Below are 26,494 nucleotides of genomic sequence, written 5' to 3'. Positions count from 1 at the left end.
TTGTTCACCATGTTGCCATCATCATCGCTCGCTGTTTTCTTGGGTGCATTGGCCACCGCCTTGGCGTGCGACATCCCCGGGGACACGCCTTCCAACACCATCGTGGAGGGCTTCGCCATTCAGGTCCAGAACGCCTCGTACCCCATCATCCACAACCGCATGATGAACCTCTGGCCTGCCGGCGGCGGCGATAACCACCTGTACCTCAGCCCGGCGGGCGATGCTGCGAGCAACCTGACGCTCGCCGATGGCGTTATCAACAGGGGTATCATTCACGCCGTCATCAACGGGGAGGTATGCACAGCCTTGGTTGAGTATCACGAAATGTGACTAGTGTTGACTGTAGCCACAGTACACAGCGGACGATAACACGACCAAGATCTTCATGACGCAGAGGGGCGACCCGAAGGCCTTGTTCGATGTCGCCTACGGGTGCAACCCCGACACGGATGCGCTGCAGAAGGAGCTGGTGCTCAGGGCGCGCGGGACGAACCCCCCGACCCTGGGAGGGCACATCTGCGTGAGGCTGGCGTCGGGCAACCGCCACGAGTTCCGCTATTCGCCGCCGGGCAACACAGGTGAGCAGACTCTCTAAGAAGCTTTAGCATGAAACCACGGGAAGGCCCGGGAACGGTCTGTACTGACGCTGTGGTCATGCTAGCCTCGCGTCCCGGTGACAAGATGTGTATGAAGGTCACCTTGGCCGTCGTGCACCCGACTACTGGGTGAAAGATGTAACTAACAATTATGCGCTTCACATCACTTGTGATTGTTAAAGTTGGGACGAGGTTAAGAGTTCGATTATGTTCTGATAAGGATGTGGATAAAAAGCAACAATTGAGGTGCCATGATTCAGTCCAACTAGTCGACCGATGGTCAGAATAGTTGACGGGCTATTAACAGAAGCACTTGACTACCTGTCATATACAATGATTTCAGGCAGGAGGATAGCCCGTCCAAGCTCCAGAGCAAGGATATGCAGTGTTAACACCAAGGCACTTTTTAATGAACTTCCGTCAACTATTCTGACCCCCGCTTGCCAGTGTGGAACCCCAAGCTTGACATTGACTAGACTCTGATGCAGTACCACGACTTGACATATACGATGACATTGGGAACTAACTTCGTTCATTGTGAGTCCGAGTGTGGGATGAAGCAGAGCCACAGTTTCTCAGAGAGAGGTTCGAAGCCTCGTAGGGGGTTGGGGGGCGGGACATGGCAGCAAGAACATGTACTTCGGGTCGTGCAAGGCGGCACAGATATGGATTGATCACAAGGGCATTGGGCGCTGCAATGTTTATTACTGATCCCGTGAACCAGTGGTTACACGGAGAAGGGTGTGATGCCCTTGCGCACATGACATGGCATGTGCATTGTACGACCGCACGAGACGACACCGGAGATATCCATGATCTCATCGGGTGCGGCGGCGTAAGCGTTGATCTGAACGATGGCGGTGCGAACTTCGGCCGCGACTTGTTGGCTCACCGCACAAGATCAGCCGGTTCCGGCGACTGGTTACACGTCAGACCCCCCTTGATCCAAACCCGGATGCGGAATCAATAAAAGCCGCAGCCTCGACGCCTCCGAATAGTGGTGGCTGGCTGGCTGTGGGTAGAGCGGCGGCAGGCCGTTCCCGGGTTCATTTAGTGATGAATCAGGAGCTGCAGGAGAGCAGCCAGATGCAGGAGACGGGAGGCCAGGTCTCGGATGCTGCCGCTGCCTGAAAAGCTTGGCGGAAATTGGACGGGAAGCCATCGTCAGACATGCAGCAGCTCTAGCGCAGTAGCGGCTCGAGAGGCACAAGGGTGTCCCTGGAAACTGTGACGGGCTAGGTAATACGGAGTGGTGAAAGATGGCGAGGGGCGAAGCTAACGACATTTCGCAGTATGGGGTACTTTTGGGAGGTGCGTGTTGAGGGGCAGAGTGGGAGGCAGAGGCCGGGGAGAGCGAGCATTTGGCACGTGGGCTGGCAAAGGGCAAAGTCCCGTATTGACAGGTGGTAAGATGGAAATGTCGATCTGCAAGTCCTTGAGAATCAAAAATCTTCTCGGACTTTGATATGATAGCAAAAGATCAATCAAGAATCACATTCTTCACTCCAATTAACCTCAGAGACGGGGTGGTTAATTACAAGTACAGTCGACGATCTGCCCGCGCCCATGCACACTTTCCATACAAGTGGCTTGGCGCGCGCTCACTGATGCCAGTGCCACACCCGATTAGCCAGCCGCTGGGCGCTGTGAAATGAAGCCAGTAGGTGTGCAATTGCAGGTATAGGGATCACTGGCAATCATACCGTACTTGTACACGTAGCAGGAGGGTCGGGCATTGGGCAGGTACAACGCATCATGGGCGAGTGCACGGTAAATATCATGTACCTCCGCACCCCACTCGTTTTGTCCTACCCACATGCACCTTTCAGCCCTACTTTTGGCGCCCATGGGCGCGGGAGAGCCTCAGTGCCACATTCTGATCAACGGACAGTAGGTGATCTTGCGCATTGGAATCCATCGCTTCAAGGCATGCGGTTCTCGACAAACGATATCCGTTTTTGAAGTCGCAACAGGCGGCGCACTAGTGGGCAATCGTCCAAAGTGCCTTACGTGAGCATGTCTCACCGCGGACGGACAACGGTGGACCGAGAGGAGTCACGGGAAGCGTTACGGTGAGACAAGAGGTCTCACATCTTAAAAAGCTTCCGAGTAACTGGGACACCGGCGTCCCACAGCCGGCGTGGAAAAATCAAGTGGGCTGGGAGGTATCCCCTACTTGCGGTCTTTACTCAATGATGTCAATCTCCTGTGCTCGCAAGGAATGCATCCACAAGGATTTCGCGATGAGATATTGGTGGGATCTTCTCTCCCGAAAAAATGCCAGTGCACACCTGGAGGTTGATCTGAGGATCTGCCTCGGGATGTCGTCTCCGGCGCATTTCCGCATTTGGGGGTGACGGGCAATCAGTGGAGCCAGCTCGCTGTCGGACACTGCGACCAAGCAAACGGGCGTAGGATGCTGGAAGCTGAGAGGGAATGGTTCGACAAAAACGCAGTCTCATCGTCACGGAACCGTTGCCTCTTCACAAATTCTTGCGTGCTGAAGTCAATTGAAAAATTTGGCGACTTTCCTTCTTTTTGGTAGGCGGCGTCGAAGCGTTGGGTCTGGATTTGGCACTATTGAATTTTGACACTGCCTAACCACGTACGTGGCCGGCCCAGTCTCTCAGCCGCACCTCGGGTACCGAGCCAGCAGCACCAAGCCAGCCCAGGCGTTGTGGAAGCCACGGCGAAAAAAGCACAAATATGTCTGGGGCGTCACAAAGTCGACCAATGTGAGCAAGACATGGCCGGGAGCTATTGATTGAGGCCTGCGACGCCACCTGCCTGTCAGCAAACGGTCAAAACTTTGATGGCTGAACCTATCGAACCCGGGAGGGAACGCCTGGTCGTGCGCCTGGTGGGTGTCAGGAGGCGCCTCTTCCGATGTTGATGGCAAGCCCATCATCAATTGTGCGACTGGTTCGGTGAGGAAGATGCCGCGCAGTCCATGTCGCTGAAGCACGGAGTACTCCGTACAGGCAAGGAACAAACAATACGAGAAAGTCGAGGTGGTATGCATGCAGGCTGGCAAGGTACCTGCAGGCAATCCCACCCAAGTGCTGCTAATTTAAGGGGAGATCAGCGCATCAAAACTTTGGCTAGCCCCACGCTATCGAAAAAGTGCCCCAAAGCCAAAAACCCAAAAACTGTCGTGGAGGGGCGCGACATCCCGCACCAGACAACCACCACTTGTTGTCAATACAGGCCAGCAGAGCAGAAGGCATTGTCCATTGGAGGTGTGCGCTTGTCCGCTTCGTAGCTGTGAACCTTGAATTCGATGGTTTTGGCTGGGCTGCCTACTTTAGTCACAAGCACCTTCTGGGGAAAAAACGGTCTGATGCATTCCAGACAAACCGGCGCCATCCATCATCGCTAGCGTTTAGCCTCTCCCACCCTGCCGGATACCTAACTACCTACTCTTCGAAAACCGGTGTCGCCCGGTGCGCTTTGCGATGAAATGGCTCCAAGAAAACAGCAGAAAGCAATCGCCAGCCATGACACGCCCGTAGCACCTGCATCCACGTGGTATCGCGACGTGAATGCTATCGTGGCTCATAACGGAAGCGATACAGACACCGATTGACGATCTGTCCTTGTCCTGTCCTAGTACTTGTAGTGCAAAGCGCTCAGGGTCGGCGATAGCGGGCTTTGTCGCCACTGGCGTGGGCTTCAACAGTCGTCGTCGAGAAGCGTGCTAGAAGGTGCGCACGTTGTCGCCCGTTCGACCTAACCACTCCGTTACTCCATAATAGCATTCACATCATCCAGTACCTACTTGTACAGAGTAGCCATGCTCTTTTCCATTTTGTCGACGTCCATCATCGAATGGGGCGATTTTTCTGCGCGTGCCCTAGCAGGGAACGCTACCTCAATTTCCCTCGAAGCCACGGGCGCACTATGGGGACCAACTATTGGCACCTGGACAGGCCGCTTGATGCCAATTTGGGTGCTTTAATTGCGGCTAACGGCTCGCTATATCAGCCCAGACCCGCCAGCCGCCCCGCTGTCGTGCGTAGTCTTGGCAATAGACTAGACCAGGGGTCCTCCCTGGCGGGACTAGGCTCAGGGGTGTGGCTTGCTGCGCAGCCCATCACAGCCCATCCATCCACCATGCACTCTCCTTCCCTCGCTCTCCACACACCCACATACGGCGTAGCTTCGTACAATTCGCACAAGTTCGATGGACACGGAGAATTGCAGGCTTGCAAGAGCACACGCATCCATGGCCCAGACGGCCACAGGCACAAGACACCATCCGTGACACGCACAACGATCAGCGCCGGTCCCCGCCCGGCCCAGGCACAGCTACCCGGACCAGGCCAAGACAAGCTTTCTCTCCTATCGAAACCTTGCAAACGCCTCAGGGGTCATCCTCCGACTCTGGCGGCATGCCCAGCCCGCCATTGGCTCTGCTGGCCTCGATCTATTTGGCCCGCTCGCGCGTTCTCTTCAGCGGCGAGCCAGGTCCAGCCTAGTGCAGCCAAGTAGCACAGCAGACAGGCATAGTCCGTACAGCAAAGCTGCTCGTTCTCGTATCCCCCGTGCGCTTCTGCACGACCAGCACAGACACCACCTCCATCCCAGCTTGACGTCGTCGTCCCATCTCGGGCGGATCCAGCAACATGGAGGTGGAGCCGCAGACAGGGGTGTCCCCCCGGGCGGGAGAGGCGATCCCAAGAATCTTTCCATTTCATTTATCTAGCTGATCGCCGCCGTGCTTCTCCATCCCGTCCCTTCCTCCCCCCCCCTCCCCTCTTGTTGATGCATCCCTCTGTCGTCGTCGACGGACACACACATTCGTTCGCCAGGTCAATTCGAACTCGGCATCATGTCCAGGATGGCTACGGCGGCGGCCACTGCGGCCTTGCTGCTCTTCTCGACTCTCGTCGGCCTCGTCGACGGTCTCGCCGACACGGACACCATTACCTGGGGTGGTGACAACTCCCGGGCGGGTTACCAAACGTAAGGCCCTCGATCTTGGCGAGGGAGCCAATTCTTGAAAGATCTCAGGGACGCTAACAGTTGGGGACATGCAGTAACCACAACATGGACCCTGCCGTGGTGGGCAGCGACCAGTTTGCTCAGATCTTCAAGACTGCCCTGCCCGGCAACTACAACGGCGCACCCGAGCAGATCTTCTCACAGCCCCTCGTCTACACCCCTTCGGGAGGTGACGGCACGCAATACGTCTACTTTGCCACCACGCAGAACAACGTCTACAAGCTCAACGCCAAGACCGGTGTCATTGTCGCCTCGCGCAACCTTGCCATCCCCTTCCTGACTGCGGATCTGAACGGCTGTGTCGATATCAACCCCCTCGTCGGTATCACCGCGACCGGTGTCATCGACCCCGCTACCGACACCCTGTACCTGACTCTCAAGACCTACGCGAACCAGCAGGGTGGCAATGGTGCGCAGGGCAAGCCCAACGGCCGCTACTGGCTGATCGCGCTCAACGTAAACGACCTGACCGACCGTCCCAACTTCCCTGTCGACATCGAGGGCACCCTTGCTCGGAACAACCCCACGCGATCGTTCAACGGTGGTATCCAGCACCAGCGCCCTGCTCTGCTGCACTCTGGCCAGTACATCTACGCCGGCTTCGCCTCCCACTGCGTCCAGTACAACTTCACCGGCTGGATTATCGGCTGGGACAAGACGACCGGCAAGATTGTCGAGCGCTACGCTATGGAAGGCGAGGGTGTTCTGAGCCCTACCAAGGGTGGTGGTGTCTGGATGTCTGGCGGTGGTCTCGCGTCCGATGACCAGGGCTCCATGTTCTTCGCTACTGGAAACGGCTATGCCTCCCAGCTCTCCACCATTCCTGTGAACGGCCGCAACCCGCCTACGGCTCTGGAGGAGGCCGCCGTGCACATGACCATCAACGGCGACGGCTCTTTGACCATTGTCGACTTCTTTATGCCGTTCGACAAACAGGCTCTGGACGGTGGTGATCGTGATCTCGGTACCAGCCCTCTCGAGATTCTGCCCAGCGACGTCTTCTCTTGCGGCGATGTGAAGCGCATTGGTGTCGTTACCGGAAAGGAGGGCAAGACGTACTGGCTCAACCTGGATGATCTCGGTGGCTACAAGAACACTCCCGATTTTGGCGATAAGGTGCTCCAGACCTATCAGAATGAGAACTCGGTCTACGCTGGTGCGGGTGTCTACCCTCTTGAGGGCGGCTACATATATATCAACGTCATTCAGTACCCCAGCCACGTTTTCAAGTTCTCCTGCAACAATGGTGTCCCGTCTTTCGCCAAGGTTGCCGACAGTCCCGTCGCCAACGCCTACACTCTGGGCGTGAGCCACGGTACCGTCACCTCGCTCAACGGTCAGCCCGGAACAGGTCTGCTGTGGATCTCCGATGTCCAGGGTTACAACCTGCGCATCTACAACGCCGTGCCCCAGAATGGTCTCCTCACTCTGGTCAACCAGTTCTCCGTCCCCGGCACCACCAAGTTTACCCGCCCCGTCTTTGGCGATGGCATCGTCTACCAGGGCACCACTCAGGGTTTCGTGTATGGCTTCGGCGCCCCGACCAACCCTGCTCTGAACTGCACGACTCCCGTCAACTTCGGCTCCGTCGATATTGGTGCCAGCGCTGCACAGCAGACTGTGACCTGCAAGGCCAAGATCGCTGTGACGGTCACCAGCGTCGATTTGGCCAACAGCTCCGACTACAGCATCAGCGGTGTGCCTGCTACCCTCCCTCTGCAGCTTGCTGCCGGTGCTTCGTTCACCTTCCAGGCTACCTTCAAGCCCAGCACCGTTGGTCTTCTCACCGGCAGCGTCTCCGTCGCTACCACCAATGGCGCCGCCACCGGCTACAGCGTCAAGACTCCCATCCGTCTCACCGGTACCGGAGCTAGCCAAGGTCCTCTCTTCAAGATCGACCCCAACAAGGTTGCTTTCACGCAGATCGTCACTGGCACCGACGGCGGCTCGGACGAGACCGTCTTCTTCATCAACCAGGGCAACACGTCTCTGACCCTCTCCAGCGTCATGGCCTCGCCCAACGGCGCTTCGGGTACTTTCACTCCTATCACCGTGACCAACGGACAGGCCACTTCTGGTCCCTTCACATTGAAGAACCTGCCGACCACGATTGCCGCCAACAGCCAGTCTAATGTCGATATCAACTTCAACCCCACGACTGGCGGCAACTACTCTCTCTACCTGCAGGTCAACTCGACTGGCGGACCACAGTCCCTGAGCGTCACTGCCTCCTCTGGCCCTGCGCCCGTCGCCCTTCTCGAGTTCCAGACTCCCGATGGTACCGGTTGGGTCAAGTATGAGTCCGGCAAGAACTTCACCTTTGGCAACGTTACGGAGAACCAGACCCGGTCCCTGAAGCTCCGCCTTACCAACAACGGCGGTACCGGCGCCGTTCCCCTCCAGATCGCCGTCTCTAAGCCGCCGTTTGGTGTTGCCGGTAGCATCATCGGCGCGAACAACCAGGTTGACCTCGCCGAAGGCACCATCGTTCGTGCCGGTGAGAGTGCTTATGCCACTCTCTATTGCTCTGTCCCCAAGGAGCAGTGGAACACCGACCCCTACTATGGCAATGCTCAGTGGACCATGAATCTGAACGACCCCACCTGGGGCAAGCAGTTCATCCAGTTCGACTGCGGCGCCGTCTCCGAGCAGGCTCCTCCCCTGCAGGCCAACGGTCTTGGCCGCTACCGGTACACGGGCTGCTTCAAGGAGAACAACCCTGGTCGCCAGCTCGCCTACCAGCTTTACAGCAGCTCCAACAACACGGGCGCTATGTGCATCGCCGCCTGCGCCGCCAAGGGCTACGCCTACTGCGGTACGCAGTACAACAGCGAGTGCTGGGGCGGTCCGAACATCCCCGTCCAGCAGGTGTCCGAGGATAACTGCAACTACCCTTGCGCCGGCGACGTGAACCAGATCTGCGGCGGCAACGGTGTCAACGATGGCGCCGGCGGTTCTTACATCTCGCTCTTCCATGACATCAACGGCGGCAGCACTCCCGTCAACCCCGGCGGCCCGGTCACCAACCCCGGCGTGAACGGCTACGGCTTCTTGGGCTGCTACACCGAGGCTACCGGCGCTCGTGCCCTTGTCAACGGCATGCCCAACCCGAACAAGACTGTCGCTGGCTGCATCGCTTCCTGCAACCCCCAGTACAAGTACGCCGGTGTCGAGTACGGTGGCGAGTGTTGGTGCGGCAACAGCTTCAGCGCCGGCTCCGTTGTTGCCCCCATCACCGACTGCAACATGATCTGCAACGGCAACGCTACCGAGTACTGTGGTGCCGGCAACCGTCTGGACGTCTATGTCCGTGGCGGCGTCGGAAACTCCACCAGCACTTCTAGCAGCAGCACGGCGTCCAGCACGTCGAGCACTGCGACCGGCACCGGCTCGACCTCCACGACGTCCACTAGCAGCGCCGCTTCGCCCACCGCCACCGGCCCCTACCGCCGGCAGACCGTCGGTCCCTACCAGTTCCAGGGCTGCTGGACCGAGACCAACAACGGCCGCGCCCTGTACGCCACGACCTACGCCGACGACGGCATGACCCTCGACTCGTGCGCCGCCTTCTGCTCCGCCTACACGTACTTTGGTGTCGAGTATGGCCGTGAGTGCTACTGCGGCAACACCCTCCGCGACGGCAGCACCCTGGCCACCCTGTCGGACTGCAGCTTCCTGTGCCCCGGCGACAAGACCGAGTACTGCGGCGCCGGCAACAGGCTCGAGCTCTACAAGAAGGGCGCCGCCGTGTCCAACAGCACGTCGTCCGCCACTTCGTCCACGGTGACCTCGTCCACCATCACCTCGCCCGTGTCGTCGCCGACCGTCGCGTCCACGGCGACCTCGACGAGCAGCAGCAGTAGCAGCGCCTCCCCGACCGCCACGGGCCCCTGGCACAGGCCCACAGTCGCCGCCTACCAGTTCCAGGGCTGCTGGACCGAGACGCTCAACGGCCGCGCGCTCTACTCGACGACGTACGCCAACGACAGCATGACCCTCGACTCGTGCGCCGCCTTCTGCGCCGCCTACACCTACTTTGGCGTCGAGTACGGCCGCGAGTGCTACTGCGGCAACGTCCTGCGTGACGGCAGCGCGCTTGCGCCGCTGTCCGACTGTTGGTTCCTGTGCCCTGGCGATAACACCGAGTACTGCGGCGCTGGCGACAGGCTTGAGCTGTACAAGAAGGGTAACGGGACGAACTTTGCTGTCAGCCAGAGCTCGAGCTCCAGCTCTGCGAGTTCGAGTGCGACGAGCACCAGTGTGTCGTCCTCTAGCACCAGCTCGTCGTCTAGCTCCAGCTCCAGCTCCAGCTCTACGAGTTCCAGCGTGACTTCCACTAGCAGCTCGACTTCATCTTCGGCGACGCCGACTAGCTCAAGCTCGTCCTCTTCGACCTTGACTTCGTCCTCGAGCTCGAGCTCGAGCTCATCTTCGTCCTCGTCTTCCAGCAGCTCGTCCAGCAGCTCCTCGACCAGCTCGCCGTCGTCTACTTCGACAAGCTCGTCCAGTTCATCAAGCAGCTCTAGCTCTAGCTCGGTAACCAGCACGACCTCGTCATCGTCGTCTAGCTCGTCATCGACTGTCTCCTCGACCTCGACTTCCAGCTCGAGCTCAAGCCGCAGTTCCTCGTCAACTGTCTCGTCAACATCGACGACTAGCTCCACTTCGAGCAGTGCGACGCCCACGACGACCTCCAGCAGCTCTTCGTCGTCCAGCAGGTCTTCGTCCAGCAGCAGCTCCAGCACCTCGACGAGCTCCTCGCTCGCTCCCGTCTACACCGGTCCCCCGGTCGTCTCGCAAGGCGACGTCAACTTCACCTACTACCACTGCGTGTCGGAGCCGTCCAAGGGCCGTCTCCTGGTCAACCTGATGGCCGATACCAAGACCATGACGGTCGAGACCTGCCTCTCCATGTGCTACAACTACAACTACGCAGGTCTCGAGTACGGCGGCCAGTGCTGGTGTGACAACAAGCTCAACTGGGCCGGCTACACCGGCGCCACCCCTGGAGCCAACATCTCCGAGAGCCAGTGCAAGATGACGTGCCGTGGCAACTCGAGCGAGTTCTGCGGCGCGGGCGTGAGGCTGAACCTCTACGCCAAGAGGTCGATTGTCCTGACTTGATGGGGATGCGAGATTGCATGAATTCCAATGCGAAGGAAGCGGGTCATACCTTTTTTGTTTTGGGTAATAGATGAGATAGACCGGACCATTCCCCTCGTTTTTGTGTGTTTCAACATTCTTTCGTTGGGTGTATCCCTTTTCATATCGGGGTCCCTGTTTTCATAATGAGTTTTATTAGCGGCTGGGGTTCTTGATGGGATTTAATTTCTAGTACCATTTTTTTTCATGGCCTCGTTGTACATACTTTTCGGCTCTTTTTCTCTCGGGCACAAAGCGGTCGCGGCTCGGGAGTTGCATTAACGTTGTTGACATGGGACTACGCAACGCGGGGGCTATGAGACTTTCTTTTGGTGGTCAAGAACAAACACAATACAACACAACACTCGCTCATCCATACAAAAAGCATCTTGGTATACGAGGTCTTTCCGCACATAGCTTTTATTATTATTATTATCATTGTTAGTACTATATAACTTGACAAGTCCGCTTCCTACCTAGCAGAAAAAGGAGGAGTGGAACAATACAAAAAATATATAAAATATTCCCACTTTCTCCATTTCTCCATAGTTGGATGCCTGCATGCCAGGATGCTTTGACAGGGCAGAATGAATCCGTTTGTTGGCTGAGTCGGAAGTTGGGATTGCCACTGCTACCCTTGTAGAAACCGCCTGATGCTGTAGTTCAATGTCATAAGCCGGCGATTCCGTGCGAGGATGCCGGTGATAGCGGATCGATTAGACAAATCCTTTCACAATTCGGCTCATCACCGGTCTCGGTCTCGACGACTGACATCTCGGACTGCAGGCGGTTCTGGCCGGGGCGGCTTACAGTGCCGGGGGGCGCTGTCGACCTGCCATTTTGGGAGTTCGGTGTCCACAGGATACCATCCTCGGGACCGATCACTGTCGCGATGTCCCCTGTGACTTCGGAATGCGTCCTGAGCTCCTCGTGGCTACGCGTGGCTGCGTGGCGTAGCAGCGGCAGTCATCATCTAATACTTGAAGCCCCAGTGCCATAATGCGGTACTTATGTAGTTATTTCTTAACGGATGAATGCTCAGTCCTTGTCTCATCCCCGGAATCTCGCCCGGGCGTCCACCCAGCCCCTCTCCAAAGCACGGCGATCCTTCAGCGAACCCGGGAGCCCCCAAGACACCCCACTGTGCAGGCAACTGCCTTTTACAGTGGTGTTTGACTAGCTGTTCGTGGACGTTTATACGACTTCCAACTCGCAGATCTCGCACTTCCACTTGTAGAGATCGCAAGCTGCAACGCCCAATTCGCACCAGAACCACACCGACGCTCACGTCATCCCCTGCGTCTTGGGCATGGGCAGACTTGGCATGCGAACCTTGTTCAAGAACACGTCCCCACGTTTGCGGCGCGGATGTGCTTTGCAGGCTAGCATCGGTGCTGAGCATGCCTTGTCGCGCGACGTGCCCACGGAGACCATGGCCGGATCAAGGAAGTGAATACAGTTCTGCTTGGCGGGCTCACGTCCAAGAGATATGCTTAAAAGCCTAGCCTTTTCGCACCTCTTCCCGTCTTGCGCTTCCGAGCCATCTTCCCTAAGAGCCTCATGGTCGCAGATCAAGGACGTGCTCTATCTTTTGTCGAACGCGCCACCTACTCCTTGTCACGATGCACATCGGCTCTCTTACCCACCGCTCTCTGGCCCTGCTCCTCGCGGCCCTCGCCGGCCACGAGGTCTCGGCGGCCCTGGACGGACACTGCCCACCCCTGGGGCCCGTGCTGCCGGCGCCGCAGAGAGCCAGCGCCAACCCGGCCGTCAAGAAGGGCCTCGCCGATTTCAAGGCCGCGCTCGACAAGATGACGGCGCCGCTGAACGTGTCGGCCGTCTCCGTCGGCGTCAAGACGCTGGGCGAGGAGGCGCCGCTGTTCGAGTACCACTTCACCCCGTCCAAGCTCGACCCCAAGGGCGTGCAGAAGGTGACCTCGGACTCGATGTACCGCATCGCGAGCACGTCCAAGGTCTTCCCCGCCTACGCGCTCATGCTCATCGACGGCGTCTTGTGGGAGGACCCCGTGACCAAATACGTGCCGGAGCTGAGGGAGCTGGCCAAGCAGGCCGCGGCGCAGGACGCGGTGCACGTGGTGGACTGGGACGAGGTCACGCTCGGGGCGCTGGCTTCGCATACCAGTGGTATTCCGGTAGATCGTGAGTTTTCTTTTTCCCCTTTCGAGGATGTATGGCACACGCCCGAATGGTGGTTGGTCTGATCAAGATGGATGAATCGCACAGTGGGAACGGACCTGACGGCCTTCAACCCGCCCTGGGAGAAGCTCGGCCTGCCGAAGCCCGACCCGGCAAACTCGCCGCAGTGCAGCGGCCTGCTCGACGGCAAACCGTGCACGTGGGAGGACTTTTTCACCAAGTTTGGCAAGCGGCCGCCCATTTATGCGCCCAACACTGCGCCCGTGTACTCCAACATTGGCCCGGCCCTGCTCGGACTCGTGGTGGAGCGGGTGAGCGGGCTCAAGTTTGAGGACTTTGTGCAGCAGAAGATCCTGGACGCCCTCGGGATGAAGCACACCTCTGCGTTCAAGCCGGACGACAAGCTCGGTGTCATCCCCGTGGACGACCAATGGTGGACCTCGCTGCTTGGGTTCGAGAACGCCTCCGGGAGCTACTACTCGTCCACCCACGACCTGCTGGCGCTCGGCTCCGCCATCCTCGGCTCCAAGCTCATCTCCCCGGCCAAGACGCGCCGGTGGCTCAAGCCCTGGACGTCCTCGTCGTCGCTCGGCACCTTCATCGGCACGCCCTGGGAGATCTACCGCGTGCAGAACGTCACCAGGGACGGGCGCCTCATCGAGCTCTACACCAAGGGCGGCGACATCACGACCTACCACGCGGCGCTCATCATGGTGCCCGACTACGACCTCGTCGTCTCCGTCAACGTCGCCGGGCCCGAGGTCGGCGGCTTCGTGCAGCTCATCCAGGCCACGGCCACGACGGTGCTCCTGCCGGCGCTCGAGCAGGCGAGCAAGGACGAGGCGGCCGTGTCCTTCACGGGCACGTACGCCGACAGGGCGACCAACTCGTCCATCACGCTGGCCACCGACGACGCGCCGGGCCTGCGCGCGACCAACTACACGGCGCGCGGCGTCGACGTGCTGGCCAACTACCTGCGCATCGGCATCGTGCCGACGGAGCCGGACCCCAGCGTGCTCGTGCGCCTGCGGCTGTACCCGACCAACCTGCGCAGCGGGAGGCAGGCCGGCTGGCGGGGCGTCTTCGACCTGTTCACGCCCGAGGAGGTGGCCGCGTCCGACGCCAGGTACCCCTGGCCGCAGAACGGCTGCATCGCCTGGGGCACGATGGACCGGCTCGTGTACCAGTACGAGTCGCTCGACTACTTTGTCTTCAACGTCGAGAAGGGCGCGGACGGGGCGCCGGTGGCGACGAGCATCGAGCTGCCTGCTTACGGGCTGACGTTGACGAGGCAGTAGTTTGGGTTCTTTTTGGGAGGAAGGTGGGCGATCTTGACTGGTGGCTTATCCTTCTTCACAGAGGTTTTGTTTTCGCGAATCATATCAACTACCTGTAGATGTGTAGATGGTAGATCACACAGTCCATCACATATCTCATTCTTCTGGGTGTTTGATCCTTGGGAGATGTCAGATTTTAGAGCGCATAAAACGCATGAGACGGGGACAGACCGTTTTCCTTAAATGGGCCAGCGGGTTTCTCGTGCATTAGCTTGTAACTGTTGTGATTCTGCACCTGTACGCGCCCCCTCTCGGGGGCTGAAACAGCAGCCCCCAAAAAGACGAACCCCCGGCGCCACAGAAATATGCATAAATGCGCCCTCCGCACGTATACCGAGATGGTTTCGTTTGTTTTAGGAACAAAACTGATCGCGGGTCGATGAGCGGAGAAACACGTAAAGAGGTGCGAAGATGTCGAAAATGAATGATATGATGTGGGAGGTCCACCTCTCCGTCTTCCAGGCCTCCATCGCGACGAACGAGCGGTTCATGTCGAGCGCTCTGATACCAAAGTAGGTGGCTGTGTTCGCACGCGTGTTCAAGAGACTGCAACTCATCGGCCATTGGCAGGAGCACGAGGAAGAATCTCTTCAACCCGAATAGGAGACTCAAGAAGTACCAAGAGCGGTCAAAGGAGAGACAGGAGCTGGCTATCAAGGATCCGGCGTGAGTCTGCTGCTTCAGCGAGATGAATATTATGGTAGTGCGGCATCTGATCGACTGCCAGGCACGCCGACACCTACACGTACCAACCTCTCAAGCCGAACGAGATCCGGCTGCTGCACATCTTGCCCGCCGCGTCCCCGGAAGAGGAGGTCAAATGCACGCTGACGGTCGAGTCGCTGGACGACGGCAAAGGCCGCCCAAGCTTCGAGGCGCTGTCGTACACGTGGGGCGACCCTTCCGAAGAGCACACCGTGCTGTGCGACGGCAAATCCATCCTCGTCACGCGGAACTTCCTGGCCGCCGTTCGCGACATCCGCCTGGCCGACCGCCCGCGCGTGTTCTGGATCGACGGCGTGTGCATCAACCAGGGCGACATGGAGGAGCGGTCTGTCCAGGTCCAGCTCATGGACTCCATCTACCGGATGGCCGACTCGGTCGTGGTCTGGCTGAGCGAGCCGAGCACCGATACCGAGCTCGGGTTCAAGCTGATGAGACAGCTGGGCAAGCTTGCCGAGGAGACGCCGCCCGAGCTCTGGGACAAGCCCATGTTCGAGGCCGACCTTGCCAGATACAGCCTGCCGCCGACGGAAAGCAACGAGTGGACGGCATTGGAGTCGTTGTATTGGCAGCCGTGGTTCGGCAGGATATGGATTGTGCAGGAAATCACCGTCGCTAGGTCTGCAGGCATCATCTGTGGCAAAGACAGCATTCCCTGGGAGACCTTTGCCTTTGTCTCACACTTCTTCTACCGCCGCAACTTCAGAGGCGTGACGAGGCTTGACATTACTCCCGGGCTCAACCTTTTGGCCATGAGAGAAACCTATCAAAAGGGAACACGGCCCGATCTGCTGGGTCTTCTGTCGAATTTCAGGCAGTCGCTCGCCACGAACCCCATCGACAAGGTCTATGCCCTCCTCAACCTCGCCGCCGACGCCAAGATAATCCCCGACTACTCCCTCTCGGCGCCGGAGGTCTTCCGGAACCTAGCCGCCTCCTTCCTCAAAGAGTCCCTCGACATCCTCAACCTGAACAGCGACCCGGCCTGGAAGCTGCTCGAAGACGAGCTGCCGACCTGGGTCCCGGACTGGTCCTGCGCCTCGCGCGAGTACCCCCTCCTCTTCACCCCGAAAGGCCGCTCCTGGCGCGCCGGCGGCCCGCCCGGGGAGCCCCCCGCCGTGCGCTTCTCGGACGACGGCAGCAGGTTCTACGTCAGGGCCCGCGTCGTCGGCGAGGTCAGGGACATCGGCGAGACCATGATGTCGGCCGCGCAGCTCGAGATGCAGCGCGTCTACGGCGACGGCATCGCCAGGCGGCCCGTCGGCATCACGCTCGGCTGGTCCCGCGAGCGCCGGTGGCGCATGTGGGAGCGCCTCGTCCTCCGGCTCAAGGCGTACCCCGCCACGGGCGAGGACATCCGCAGCGTCCTGCAGCAGACGCTCGTCGGCGGCGCCGACGTCGTGGCCGAGGTCCCCCCCGGGGGCCCGGACCTCGAGCAGCTGTACATGGCGTTCCGGCGCGCCGAGATCCCCGACGGGAGCGGCGGCGAGGCCGCTTCCGGCGCGTCGCACGACGAGATCAGCGCGTGGCGGTTCAGCCGGGCGGCGACGGTGGCGTCGCAGGGGCGCAAGATCTTCACTACCAAGGGCGGGCTGGCCGGGCTGGGCCCGCACTCCACGCTGCCCGGGACGCTGGTCGTGCTGTTCCAGGGGGGGAAGACGGCGTACATCGTCAAGAAGGGGAAGAAGGCCGGGGAGTACAAGTTCCTCGGCGAGGCGTACCTGCACGGCTACATGGACGGGGAAGGGGTCAAGGAAGGGGAGGAGTGGGCCGAGCTTTGTCTCGTTTGATTGTCTCGGGGTGAAAACTGAGAGAAATGCTGTCTGCACCGCGAGGAACATTCAACACGAATCAATACTGTGTTCAATGTTCTCAGACCTACCCAGCTTTTCAGAAGTGCCTTCTTTCTCACATTTCCATCCATGACGATGACGGCCCGCTGTGCCTCTCGTCTTGCGCTCCTGGCCAACCTTTTGACATATCCAGCACGCTTGATATACACAAACCGGCACGTCACCCAGATGGACCGTACAGTTTTGAAATATCCCGTAGCAAAATGCGACAACCGCGCCGCCCGTGTGTGGTCATTATGTTTTCATAAGGGGATGGCCAATTTGTATATCGAACACTGCTAATCGTCGTACATGATTCACATCGCTCCGTCAGCATTCCCATCAAACGTAACCACAAGCCACAGCGTATTCACCCCGAGCTGAAGCATCTCGGCCCCGTCAAACTCCAGCGGCTCCACGTACTGCCCCAGCGACGCAATCTGCGCCTCGGCACTGCTCTCCTTGCTCCCTTGCGCTGCGGCCAGCAGCTGGTCCGGAGTCAAGCCCACCGCCCTCGCCAGCTCCGCCGTGTCGACGAGCCGCGCGCACAGGCCCCTCGCGCCGAGCCAGTCCTTGTTCGCGACGGCCAAGTACGCCGTCGCCCTCTCGCGGGGCGTCTTGGGCCTGGACGCCACGGCCGACGCGGCGGCAAAGGGCAGCGAGATCAGGGCCCCCGCGCCGCGGGTCGCGGCCCCGACAGTCAGGCCGATGCCGCCGCCGATGACGCCGAACGCCGAGCCGACGAGGTTGCCCCGGCGGGCGTTGTCGCGGATGCTGCGCCCCACCGACCTGGCGTGGCTGGCGGTCTCCTTGCCCCAGCGCTTGGGCACGCCGCCGACGTGCCGGCCGACGTCGGCGGCGTGGCCGACGGCCTGGTCCGAGACGGTGGCGGCCAGGAAGGCCGATGCCGTGTCGAGGAAGGCGCGCCAGGTCTGCGGCGGGATGCCGCGGCTCAGCAGGGACGGGGCGTAGCCGCGGACGAACTTGGCGTCCGCCTTCCTGGTGCCGGCGGCCTGGGGGATGGCGATCAGGCGCCGGGGCTGGTCCGGCGCCGCGGGCGAGTAGGCCGGGCAGGGGGCGTCGGAGGGGAAGTTGAACGGCTCGGCGGCCGTCGGCACCTGCGATGTCGGGACGAATGGTGCTCCTGCTGGCGATGACGGTGATTGCGATGCTGCAGCCCCAGGGTTTGAGCGCGAGGCAATAGCTGGGTCTGTCGGCGGCGGCAGCGGGGACGTGGAGCTGCTGGCGTCGGCGTACGAGGGCGGCGGCATGGCATACTCCCTCGGTGCCGAGCCCGGGGCACTGGTTTCCTTTTCTGGGACACCCATGGCCGAGATCCGGCTTGAAGTTGAACGGCTTGAAGATGAATTCAAAATCAGGTCGAAGAATGGGTTCGGAAAGATGCGATGGGATTCATTCACGGAATAGAAGCTGACAGATCTTTGCTCGCTTGCTTGCTGACACCGCTATCGCTAGTTTGAAGCTACAGGCATTAGCTCCAGTTTAGGGAGACAAATATGCGTATGTAGAGGATCGGCTGAAGGTGAATGCTGGTGCCCAGTGCTCACCAGATTTCGAGCTGATTTGGGTATGGAAAGGTCACAATCTTACTGATTTTGATCTATGAGGGGCTGAGGAGTGTTGTTTAAGATTTAGAATAAGCTTAGGTGGGTGAGAGGCAGCCCAATACGGCTCGGGGAGTGGAGGAATGGCAAGCGGTTGATTGGTGTTTGTGACGAATGCGAGTGCGATCGCGAAGGGCGTACACTAGTGCTTTCTGAAAGGACCCAAGGTGCGAAGATTAGGGCCTGGAATTTAGGTCGGCCCTTGCTGACTGTGTGTACGACATTCATCAGCAGGCTCTGGCTCAGGGTCTTGACATTCATTGCGTTCCTTTCATGGTGAACAGAGCAGAGAGGACGTATAGAACATACCATGCTGATCCCCGAAGACTTTTCATATCGAGGTGGCAAGGAGCGACTTGAGATGCATCTACCTATTGCCCGAGGAACTGGATGCTGTCAATAGTGGCACTGGGATGCTAAGATCGTCAAGTAAGCAATCAGTTCCGCACTTAAACGGACACACCAGTCGCATTCATTAACGACCAACAGTGTCTGGCGACCCTTGAATTTTGTGAAGAATGCGCCATTGGTCATTGCTGACCGGCGTACCGTTCTACAGAGCGACCTGATGGAGGTCGAGCGGAATTACTACGTCAAACACCAGCCCTATCATAAATACTACTACATGTCTAACCAGAGTCCTGACGATGTTGCTATCTTCACAACGTGGGACCAAATGAAAGGGGAGTACACTGCCGGTAGGTTCCTGGAATATAGCGCTGAGATGACTGTCACAACGCTAATCAACGCCACCCTTTTGTCACGGCACAGAGCTGGAGATCTCTCCACATGGCGCCGCGTCGTTGTTCGCCCCTGACTGCCTGGAGAACCCGCGAGAGAGCATCGACGTCCGCCTAATGGTATTTACAGAGGCATGAGAAGGACAACAGGACGCTCTATTGTTCACAGGAGTACTGGTTTGATCATTGAGATAACCTGCTATGAATCTGCTAGGAAATACACTTGATGAAAGCTTTCAATCATAGTCCTGGCCCGGCCCTTTGCCATTCTTATGAAGCCTGAGGGGAGGAAAGTTAGTCCCAATGATTGCTTCAACCATGTTTGTTGGCCGTACCTGACAAGAATCAGCCTAGCGACTGACAGAGTCCATCTCTTGGAGAAGACGAATCTCACTTCGTGGACCCTTATTTGCGAGAAGCCGGAAGGCCTGGGGCTCCGACCAGTAGCGGTCCGGAAGGAATTGCCTCCAGGGTTGATCTCGCAGCTTTTCATCTTTAGTCTCGACAGATGGAGCCAGAGGGTGCCGTGCAGCTTCACTCGTGGGAATATCATCCATGCGAGCTGAGCTAGAGCTTGAGGAGGTTGCTGCGGGAGCCATGTTTCACTGGGCAAAGTTGATAAGGGGTTGGCTTTCTCGAAAACTTGCGAATGGATCACTGAATGTTCTTGATAGAAGGAGATAAAGCCCGCGCGTGTGTAGAGAAAATTGTCAACAAGGAGAAATTGGTGAGTGATTGACATCGCAGCGAGATTTTACTACGACATCTCTGCTGTCTGAGTCATCAGATCGGCACTTTGTGAATTCTCCCAGGTTTGCTGCAACCTGCAGGTGACCCTCCATCATGGCCGAGGACCAGGCTGTGGAAGTTGTTGGAATCCAGGTCACCTTTGTGCACGCCACCATTACTTTGCGACGGCTCAGTGAGAGATTCAGGCAGCCTGCCAGGCAATTGGGAGGAGTAGACGAGCCCCATCATTGATGACCCTTCCCCCTCTCCTGTCCTACCTGACGACTTGGAGTCTGCACATGCCGTCAAGCCGCAATTTTCAGGGAGCCTTGCAGCCCCCGCGTCAACATTTCCCGCCCCTCCAGTCTTTTGTTTTATCCCTCCTCATCTACATAAAGCACCACAGTACTCATAGTATTAGATACTGTGCTCACCGTCGCCTCGTTCGTCCGATAGCAATTTGATCCTGAGGCATCAGTCAATTGGACCTGATCGGCCCACGGCCCGGCCTTTCCAAGAGAGAAGCTCACTTCACCCAACTTTCATATCCACTACATTCGCTCTCACTGCCGTGTCCACCAACAGCCAAGTCACTAGGTCTTGCAAGTGTGCCAGTCGTCGGTGCAAAAGTGACAAAAGGAATGTGCCGCGCCAGATTCCACGCTGCGGGCGCATGAACGACTCGCCACGGGCCTCAGATTTCTCGCTCGAATCGTCCGAGTGACAACGTTTCTTCTGGACTGCACTGCTGCGACAAGACACTTGAGGGACTGTGCTGCCTCTTCAGGTATGGGATCTCGCTTTGTCAAGCTAGTTGGCCTGCGAAGGATGGGGATCACTGACGATGGTTCATGGCCACATTACAGCGCAGGACTTCAAACATAACGAGAACATGACCCTTCGGGATGTGGTCGACCGGTGGGCTCCTCCGTTGGAACCTCTTGAGAAGCTGTACAAAGATATCCACGCAAACCCTGAGCTATCCCGCTTGGAAGAGAGGACCGCATCTGTCGTTGCCAGTCGTCTCCGCGAAATCCGGTATGACGTGCACGAAGCGATCGGTGGCCATGGGGTGGTGGGTGTGCTCGAGAACGGACCAGGCAAGGTGGTGCTCCTGCGAGCAGAGCTAGACGCCTTGCCGATCCGGGAGCAGACAAATATATCCTATGCAAGCACCAAACGGATGGCGGACTGGTGGGGTCGTGACCAGCCAGTGATGCATGCCTGCGGGCACGACCTTCATATGACCTGCCTCTTGGCGGCGGCAGAACTGCTTGAAGCAGCCCGGTCTGAGTGGGCTGGGACGTTGCTTGTCTTGTTCCAGCCTAACGAGGAGCACACAGGCGGAGCACAGGCCATGGTAGACGACGGACTCTACGACAAGGTCCCTCGGCCAGATATTGTCATGGCACAGCATCTCATGCAAATACCGAGTGGTGCCGTCAGCATTAAACCGGGGCCCGTCTTGGTATCAGCGGACACCGTCAATATTCGCATATTCTCGAGCGAGGGCCACCCTGCAAATCCTCAGGTGTCCGTGGACGTTGCTGTTGTCGCCAGCAAGATAATAGCCCGGCTGGAGAACCTTGTGCACGAAACTGCCAAAGCGGGCTATGCGTCGGCCACCGTGGAGGAGTTGCACTTGGGCCAGCCGGGATTGGATTGGGTTCAACATGCGGACATAGTCCTGGACGTGAAGGCTTATGACCCTTCAATCCGTTCGCGGTTGCTGGATGGAGTCACTGAGATTGTATGAAGCGAGGCGGAAGCCTCTGGAGCCGTAGAAGCGCCGGATATACGGACATCGATTCGGGCTCCGCTCACAGCCAACGACAAACATGCTACCGAGCAGGTGAGGGAGGTGTTCTGGGCCGCTTTCGGGGCGCAGAGCGTCCTGGATGATGTGCCCAGCCATCCATGCGAGGACTTTTCCATCCTCGCCACTGCCATCAATGTACCCTATGTGTTCTGGTTCTTGGGGAGAGCCGATGCCGAGGCTCTAGATAGGGCCAAAAAGGCAGGAAGGCTCCTTGACGACATTCCCATCGAGCACTCTCCATTCAATGCGCCACTTATCCATCCGACTTTAGAGACGGGTATGAATGCTTTATCTCTGGCAGCACTGTCATTCTGGAGAGCTGGCTCGGGCTCAGAGTTTCAATCAAGCTGATCCAAGGTGGCGAGAGAGGTCTTTCGGCTTCACGTAGGAGAATGGATAGGCTAGCTAGGACCCTTTGGGCGCATATTGAATTCAACGTTGGTCTCTATCTCATGCCGCATTATGTCATTCCTGACCGTGGTGCTAGGATGCACCAGCCACCTTTTGTGTCCGTTTTGCCCTCTGAACTCCGCGCACTCGAGGCTGATGCGGAAGGATAAGCCTCGTCACACCCATGGTCGGGCATCAGCTCCCTGACGAGTTCATCCAACTGACCGACATTTCGTACATTCAACACTGCTTCACGTTCGGAAAGCACCTCCTCAATCATCAAGTAAAGTGTCTCGCGCGAAGCAGATTGCCAGATACTTTAGTTCTGAGAAAACTGGAGCTGGCCCCTGATGCGCTGTCGAACCGGGGCACTGTGGACATCGAGTGAGTGACAATATGAAGTAGCAATGGCCCTAATGGAACACTGACGGCCTCACTCAGCATCATCATCGTGCCAGACTACGAATTGACAAGTAAGAAGCACAATCAAATGGAATCTCTGTTGCAGCTGCTCCGTAGGAAGGCACCGGGTTCCAGCGCTTTAATTACACTGGTATCCACCACCGAGGGGCCGAATCAATCTGGCAGTCTATGATTGACTCCGGCGATAAGCTTGTCCAAAGCTTAGTGAAAACTCTGGTCTATCCAGTATGTGATCCATCTCAACACAGAATTAGAACAAGAGCTGACCGACGCCTTTTCAGTCGTCGGGTCGTGTTCGACCACTGATATTCATAGCTTATGGGTTTGGCGGTATTGTCGTCAAAAGAGTACGTAGAATCTACACGCCATATGTCATTCAGTATCTCATAGTACTCAACAACCACCTAGCCTTGACTGACAAGTATTACACTTCGCAGGCGCTGGAGACTATGTAGAAAATCAAAGACCATCCCGAGATCCGGAAGATGTGCCTTGCACAACGCAACGTCGTGCTCTTTGGTGTGCCTCATCTAGATCAAGAACGCCGAGACTTGTGGCCCAAGTTGGATATCTTGCTCAAATCCTACGGGTACCCAAAAGGGTTCTACAAGGATCAAAACGAAGATCATACCTTGATTGTCGATGTGTCCTACAAATTCAAGAACCTCGATCTCACGGGGCGAGTTCTGTCGGTCTACAAAAGCAGACCCACTCGAATCAGATCTATCCCTCACAAGGAAGAACTTGTAAGCTTTTGCATACAGGTGGTGCAGATTAGAATGTCGTGCTTACAACTGGTCTCAGCTCGTGGGTGACATGGCGGTATCGGGTTGCTGCCCAGACAAGAGACATGCTTGGGGATCGCAACAGACTATGGCGGGACATCCACTCTACAAAGAATTGGCAACCCTTATTGAGGACTGTGCATCCGATTCTATTGGGGCGATGGACACAGGAGTTCCCTCTGACGGTAAGTGAGATCATATGGCTAACATGGTAGCCAAAAAGAAACTGAATACCGAGTTAGATTTTGTTTCCTCAAGACCAAAGTTCTCATGGAGCCCGACGGATTCAAACGCTGGCTCGTCAGATCACAATAAGTTTAATACGACTCAGCCCAGTAGCCCAGGTCACTAAGACGCCATGCTAGGAAATACGCCAACCACATCTTCAGAGCTGATACGCACGACTGCCGGTTCCGGCTGCTCGTCCAGTTTTGAAATCTTCCTTCCGCAGCGACGTACGCCGTGCTACGTACGGAAACCAATTATGCAGAACTATAACTTTGTGGGACGGTCTGATACCGTCCAGCTTTTTGACGATGCCTTGCTTCCCAAGGACTCCCCGAGATTCCCCTCATTTGCTCTCTGTGGGTTCGGAGGATTGGGTAAAACCACTATACTTTTGAGCGAGAAAAGGATTTTGATGCTGTCTTCTGGGCTCAAGCTGATGAGGAGAACATGCCCAGAGTTTCGAAGACATCGGGCTGGGCCTCGGTCTTCTTGATAGAAACGAGCATGGGAATAAGGTCATCAGCCACAGCAAGTGTCTCTGCCCCTCCCATTAGTGGGAGATCGCTGGGAATCATGTGACTGCAGTTGCGGCGTTTAAAGGGATACTTGACAATGTCGACAACTTTGATACCTTTGGGGACTTTTTGCCGCTGGACAACGAGCACGGCTCTGTTTTGATCACGTCTCGCAACTCTTTGGCCAAGACTGACTTGGCCGTCCAGGGACGGGATCTTGAACCTTTGCCCGAATCTGAGTGCGCACTGCTTCTTTGCAAACAAGTCGGCGAAGGTTTTGACCAGCAGAACTCGGCTGCTTGTTCGCAAGATCGGCAATATTCCTCTTGCGATTACACAGATCGCCAGCCACATTCGTCGCCAGTTCCTGAGTATATCGGAGATCCTTGATCGACTTGACGATAAGTCACTATATAGAAGCGCGAAATCTGTTCCTAGAGCTTCGCCCGCAGAGTATCAAGGAGGAAATTCTGGGGGGGGTCGACTTTGACAAGTTGGTTACATTTTGGTCAGATGACAGTGAAGGCTAAATGCAGTCTCAACACAACATGGCAGCTTTAGAGTGAGTTCTTTGTGTACAAATATTGACCATGCTGCCTGTCCATCTATAGACGCATAAGTTACATCACCTGTACATACATGTGTGTTTCAATGCCTCAAAAAGGTAACCCCTGGCTTAAGTCGAGTCCTGACAGAGCAACTCGCCAAGCACTCTGGACATCAAAGGCAACTGCCAAAAGTATCACCAGAAGAATGAAGTCTAGCAGGGAAAAAATACCAAGCGACAACTTCCAGTCAAGGTTTACAAAGTTCATGCCAAACAACGAGGAAGCAGAGGAAAGAGGAGCGAGAAAGAAGACCAACTTGGCCAGCTTTTTGACTTCTTCAGCTTGGTCAATGGCCTTTTGGGATTTGCGAAGCTGTGCGACGCTAAGAATCACCTCTATCCCATCCTTGCACTTCGTAGCAAGGTTCTCAACCCGGCTCATGATGCATTGAAAGTCGCCAAGAAGTTCATTTCCAGTCGATTCATCAGGGTCGCAACCTTTACAATCCTCGTACTGGTGTATGTTCCTATGCTGTCCCCGTTATTCACACTGCGCTCACTCTGGTATTGGTGATGTTGCTGTGAGGACTGAATAGGTTCTGGCCGTGGGCGCTGAGGTACCATGTCCTGAACAATCCATGACGAGCAGCCACGGTCAAGGAACGCGACTAATTCCAGTAGATCATCCAGGACCTCTTTACAGAATCTCAAATCCCCTAGCGACACTGATTCCAGTTGCTTTTGTTGCTTCTGATGAGCATTTCTTAAAGCACCTTTGATACGATCCTGAAGCATGTTGATCATTTGATTGGAGCTGCATGCTGAATGCCAGAAGACATCTCTCAAAGCATACAATGGTGACTTGTGCATGCGTTCTAGCTTGAGGCTCACGCCGTACTGCGAGAGAAGTAGCGTCGAACTCTAGGTAGAAGAACTAAACGGTTTGCTGCTGGGTCCGAGGACGGTAGCTGGCCTACTATTATTCCTGTCACTAACATTGGATTTGAGTTCTGACAGTAATGTCGGCTGGGTGACCGGCAAGCACGGTTCTTGTACGACAAGAACTGAATCTTGCCTCGAGATACTCTCCTTGTAGACTGGTCGAGGTGGTCTACCCAAGTTCCATCCAGACGAAAGCTAATATTCGATTAGCCTACGGATTGACGACAATTATTGAAAAAGAGAAATGTATTGTGTGCCTGAAGGAGGGTTAAGGAAGCATAGACTTGTGGTTTTGGGATAGTGCTGGGGAACGGGTGATAAAAGGGGATGCCAACGCACCAGCCCATCCACGGGTCTTTCGGATAACTGTGCATGTGAAATGTTGTTCGATAGTGTAAATCATCTCATCGTGCAAGAAGGACTGGGTAGGGGCCCTTCAATGAAGGCCTGTGGGGTGGCCAAGCCTCGAGTTGTACAGCTGGCCTGATCATTTTGTGAACTAGATGATTGAGCCGTTGTTAAGCTTTGCACATCAATCGCAGTGATGAAGCAGAGGTTGTCAACTGAGCTAGAAGGCTGAGGCGGCGGTTGATTTGAGGCGGCTGATCGAGAATCCGGGGGAGGTGACCGGAGCAGACGGGCAATATCGGTATAGTGAATACGGCTGACTAAATGATCGTTCTGGGTACGCTTGGAGAAGGAGTCTATCTCATCTGCATATGCTTCTGCAGTTGACTGTAGGTCGAACCGGGGCAGTCCAGACATTCTGCCATGGGACAGGGAAAAAGAATAGCCAGTGCGAAAGCTCGCTTGGCTGCATGAACCAAGAGTAGGTCGCTATCATCATCAGCCAGGCACTGAGTGCCATTTATGCTTTTGTTTCCTCTCGGAAAGGAGGCTGTGCAACAGGTCATTGCATGAAGTGGCACTGGGGGCCTCAATCAATTCCGAGGGTCAGTT

At 57.0% G+C, this 26,494-nt stretch overlaps 9 protein-coding genes across 9 annotated transcripts; 6 read left to right on the top strand and 3 right to left on the bottom strand.

Annotated features, from left to right (window-relative positions):
* Window positions 1-9: 9 nt before the first annotated feature.
* Window positions 10-595, top strand: E0L32_007779 (uncharacterized protein; the record flags this gene model as incomplete). Its single annotated transcript, XM_031142560.1, has 2 exons — window positions 10-294; window positions 347-595. 2 exons carry the CDS (start codon window positions 10-12, stop codon window positions 593-595), a joined length of 534 nt encoding a protein of 177 aa, XP_030993279.1.
* A 4,114-nt stretch (window positions 596-4,709) lies between these two features.
* On the top strand, window positions 4,710-5,087 carry E0L32_007778 (uncharacterized protein; the record flags this gene model as incomplete). Its single annotated transcript, XM_031142559.1, has 1 exon — window positions 4,710-5,087. The coding sequence occupies one exon, from the start codon at window positions 4,710-4,712 to the stop codon at window positions 5,085-5,087; it is 378 nt and encodes a 125-aa protein (XP_030993278.1).
* Window positions 5,088-5,436: 349 nt separating this feature from the next.
* Window positions 5,437-9,874, top strand: E0L32_007777 (uncharacterized protein; the record flags this gene model as incomplete). Its single annotated transcript, XM_031142558.1, has 3 exons — window positions 5,437-5,561; window positions 5,636-9,806; window positions 9,860-9,874. The coding sequence occupies 3 exons, from the start codon at window positions 5,437-5,439 to the stop codon at window positions 9,872-9,874; spliced, it is 4,311 nt and encodes a 1,436-aa protein (XP_030993277.1).
* Window positions 9,875-9,888: 14 nt separating this feature from the next.
* On the bottom strand, window positions 9,889-10,941 carry E0L32_007776 (uncharacterized protein; the record flags this gene model as incomplete). The annotated part of the gene is made up of 5 exons (XM_031142557.1): window positions 9,889-9,912; window positions 9,971-10,372; window positions 10,422-10,719; window positions 10,774-10,877; window positions 10,939-10,941. The coding sequence occupies 5 exons, from the start codon at window positions 10,939-10,941 to the stop codon at window positions 9,889-9,891; spliced, it is 831 nt and encodes a 276-aa protein (XP_030993276.1).
* Window positions 10,942-12,364: 1,423 nt separating this feature from the next.
* On the top strand, window positions 12,365-14,197 carry E0L32_007775 (uncharacterized protein; the record flags this gene model as incomplete). The annotated part of the gene is made up of 2 exons (XM_031142556.1): window positions 12,365-12,902; window positions 12,987-14,197. The coding sequence occupies 2 exons, from the start codon at window positions 12,365-12,367 to the stop codon at window positions 14,195-14,197; spliced, it is 1,749 nt and encodes a 582-aa protein (XP_030993275.1).
* Window positions 14,198-14,647: 450 nt separating this feature from the next.
* On the top strand, window positions 14,648-16,749 carry E0L32_007774 (uncharacterized protein; the record flags this gene model as incomplete). The annotated part of the gene is made up of 3 exons (XM_031142555.1): window positions 14,648-14,748; window positions 14,807-14,902; window positions 14,964-16,749. The coding sequence occupies 3 exons, from the start codon at window positions 14,648-14,650 to the stop codon at window positions 16,747-16,749; spliced, it is 1,983 nt and encodes a 660-aa protein (XP_030993274.1).
* Window positions 16,750-17,108: 359 nt separating this feature from the next.
* On the bottom strand, window positions 17,109-18,119 carry E0L32_007773 (uncharacterized protein; the record flags this gene model as incomplete). Its single annotated transcript, XM_031142554.1, has 1 exon — window positions 17,109-18,119. The coding sequence occupies one exon, from the start codon at window positions 18,117-18,119 to the stop codon at window positions 17,109-17,111; it is 1,011 nt and encodes a 336-aa protein (XP_030993273.1).
* A 2,658-nt stretch (window positions 18,120-20,777) lies between these two features.
* Window positions 20,778-23,495, top strand: E0L32_007772 (uncharacterized protein; the record flags this gene model as incomplete). The annotated part of the gene is made up of 8 exons (XM_031142552.1): window positions 20,778-21,635; window positions 21,738-21,981; window positions 22,418-22,478; window positions 22,536-22,567; window positions 22,618-22,742; window positions 22,799-22,864; window positions 22,973-23,263; window positions 23,322-23,495. The coding sequence occupies 8 exons, from the start codon at window positions 20,778-20,780 to the stop codon at window positions 23,493-23,495; spliced, it is 1,851 nt and encodes a 616-aa protein (XP_030993272.1).
* A 463-nt stretch (window positions 23,496-23,958) lies between these two features.
* E0L32_007771 (uncharacterized protein) lies at window positions 23,959-25,387 on the bottom strand (the record flags this gene model as incomplete). The annotated part of the gene is made up of 3 exons (XM_031142551.1): window positions 23,959-24,340; window positions 24,739-25,090; window positions 25,153-25,387. 3 exons carry the CDS (start codon window positions 25,385-25,387, stop codon window positions 23,959-23,961), a joined length of 969 nt encoding a protein of 322 aa, XP_030993271.1.
* Between the last annotated feature and the right edge of the window lie 1,107 nt (window positions 25,388-26,494).

The sequence above is a fragment of the Thyridium curvatum genome, assembly GCF_004353045.1.
Source record: "Thyridium curvatum strain D216 chromosome Unknown NODE_48_length_316412_cov_78.264379, whole genome shotgun sequence".
In the NCBI taxonomy this organism is placed as follows: domain Eukaryota; kingdom Fungi; phylum Ascomycota; class Sordariomycetes; order Thyridiales; family Thyridiaceae; genus Thyridium; species Thyridium curvatum.
This window is presented reverse-complemented; position numbering and strand designations above follow the sequence as displayed.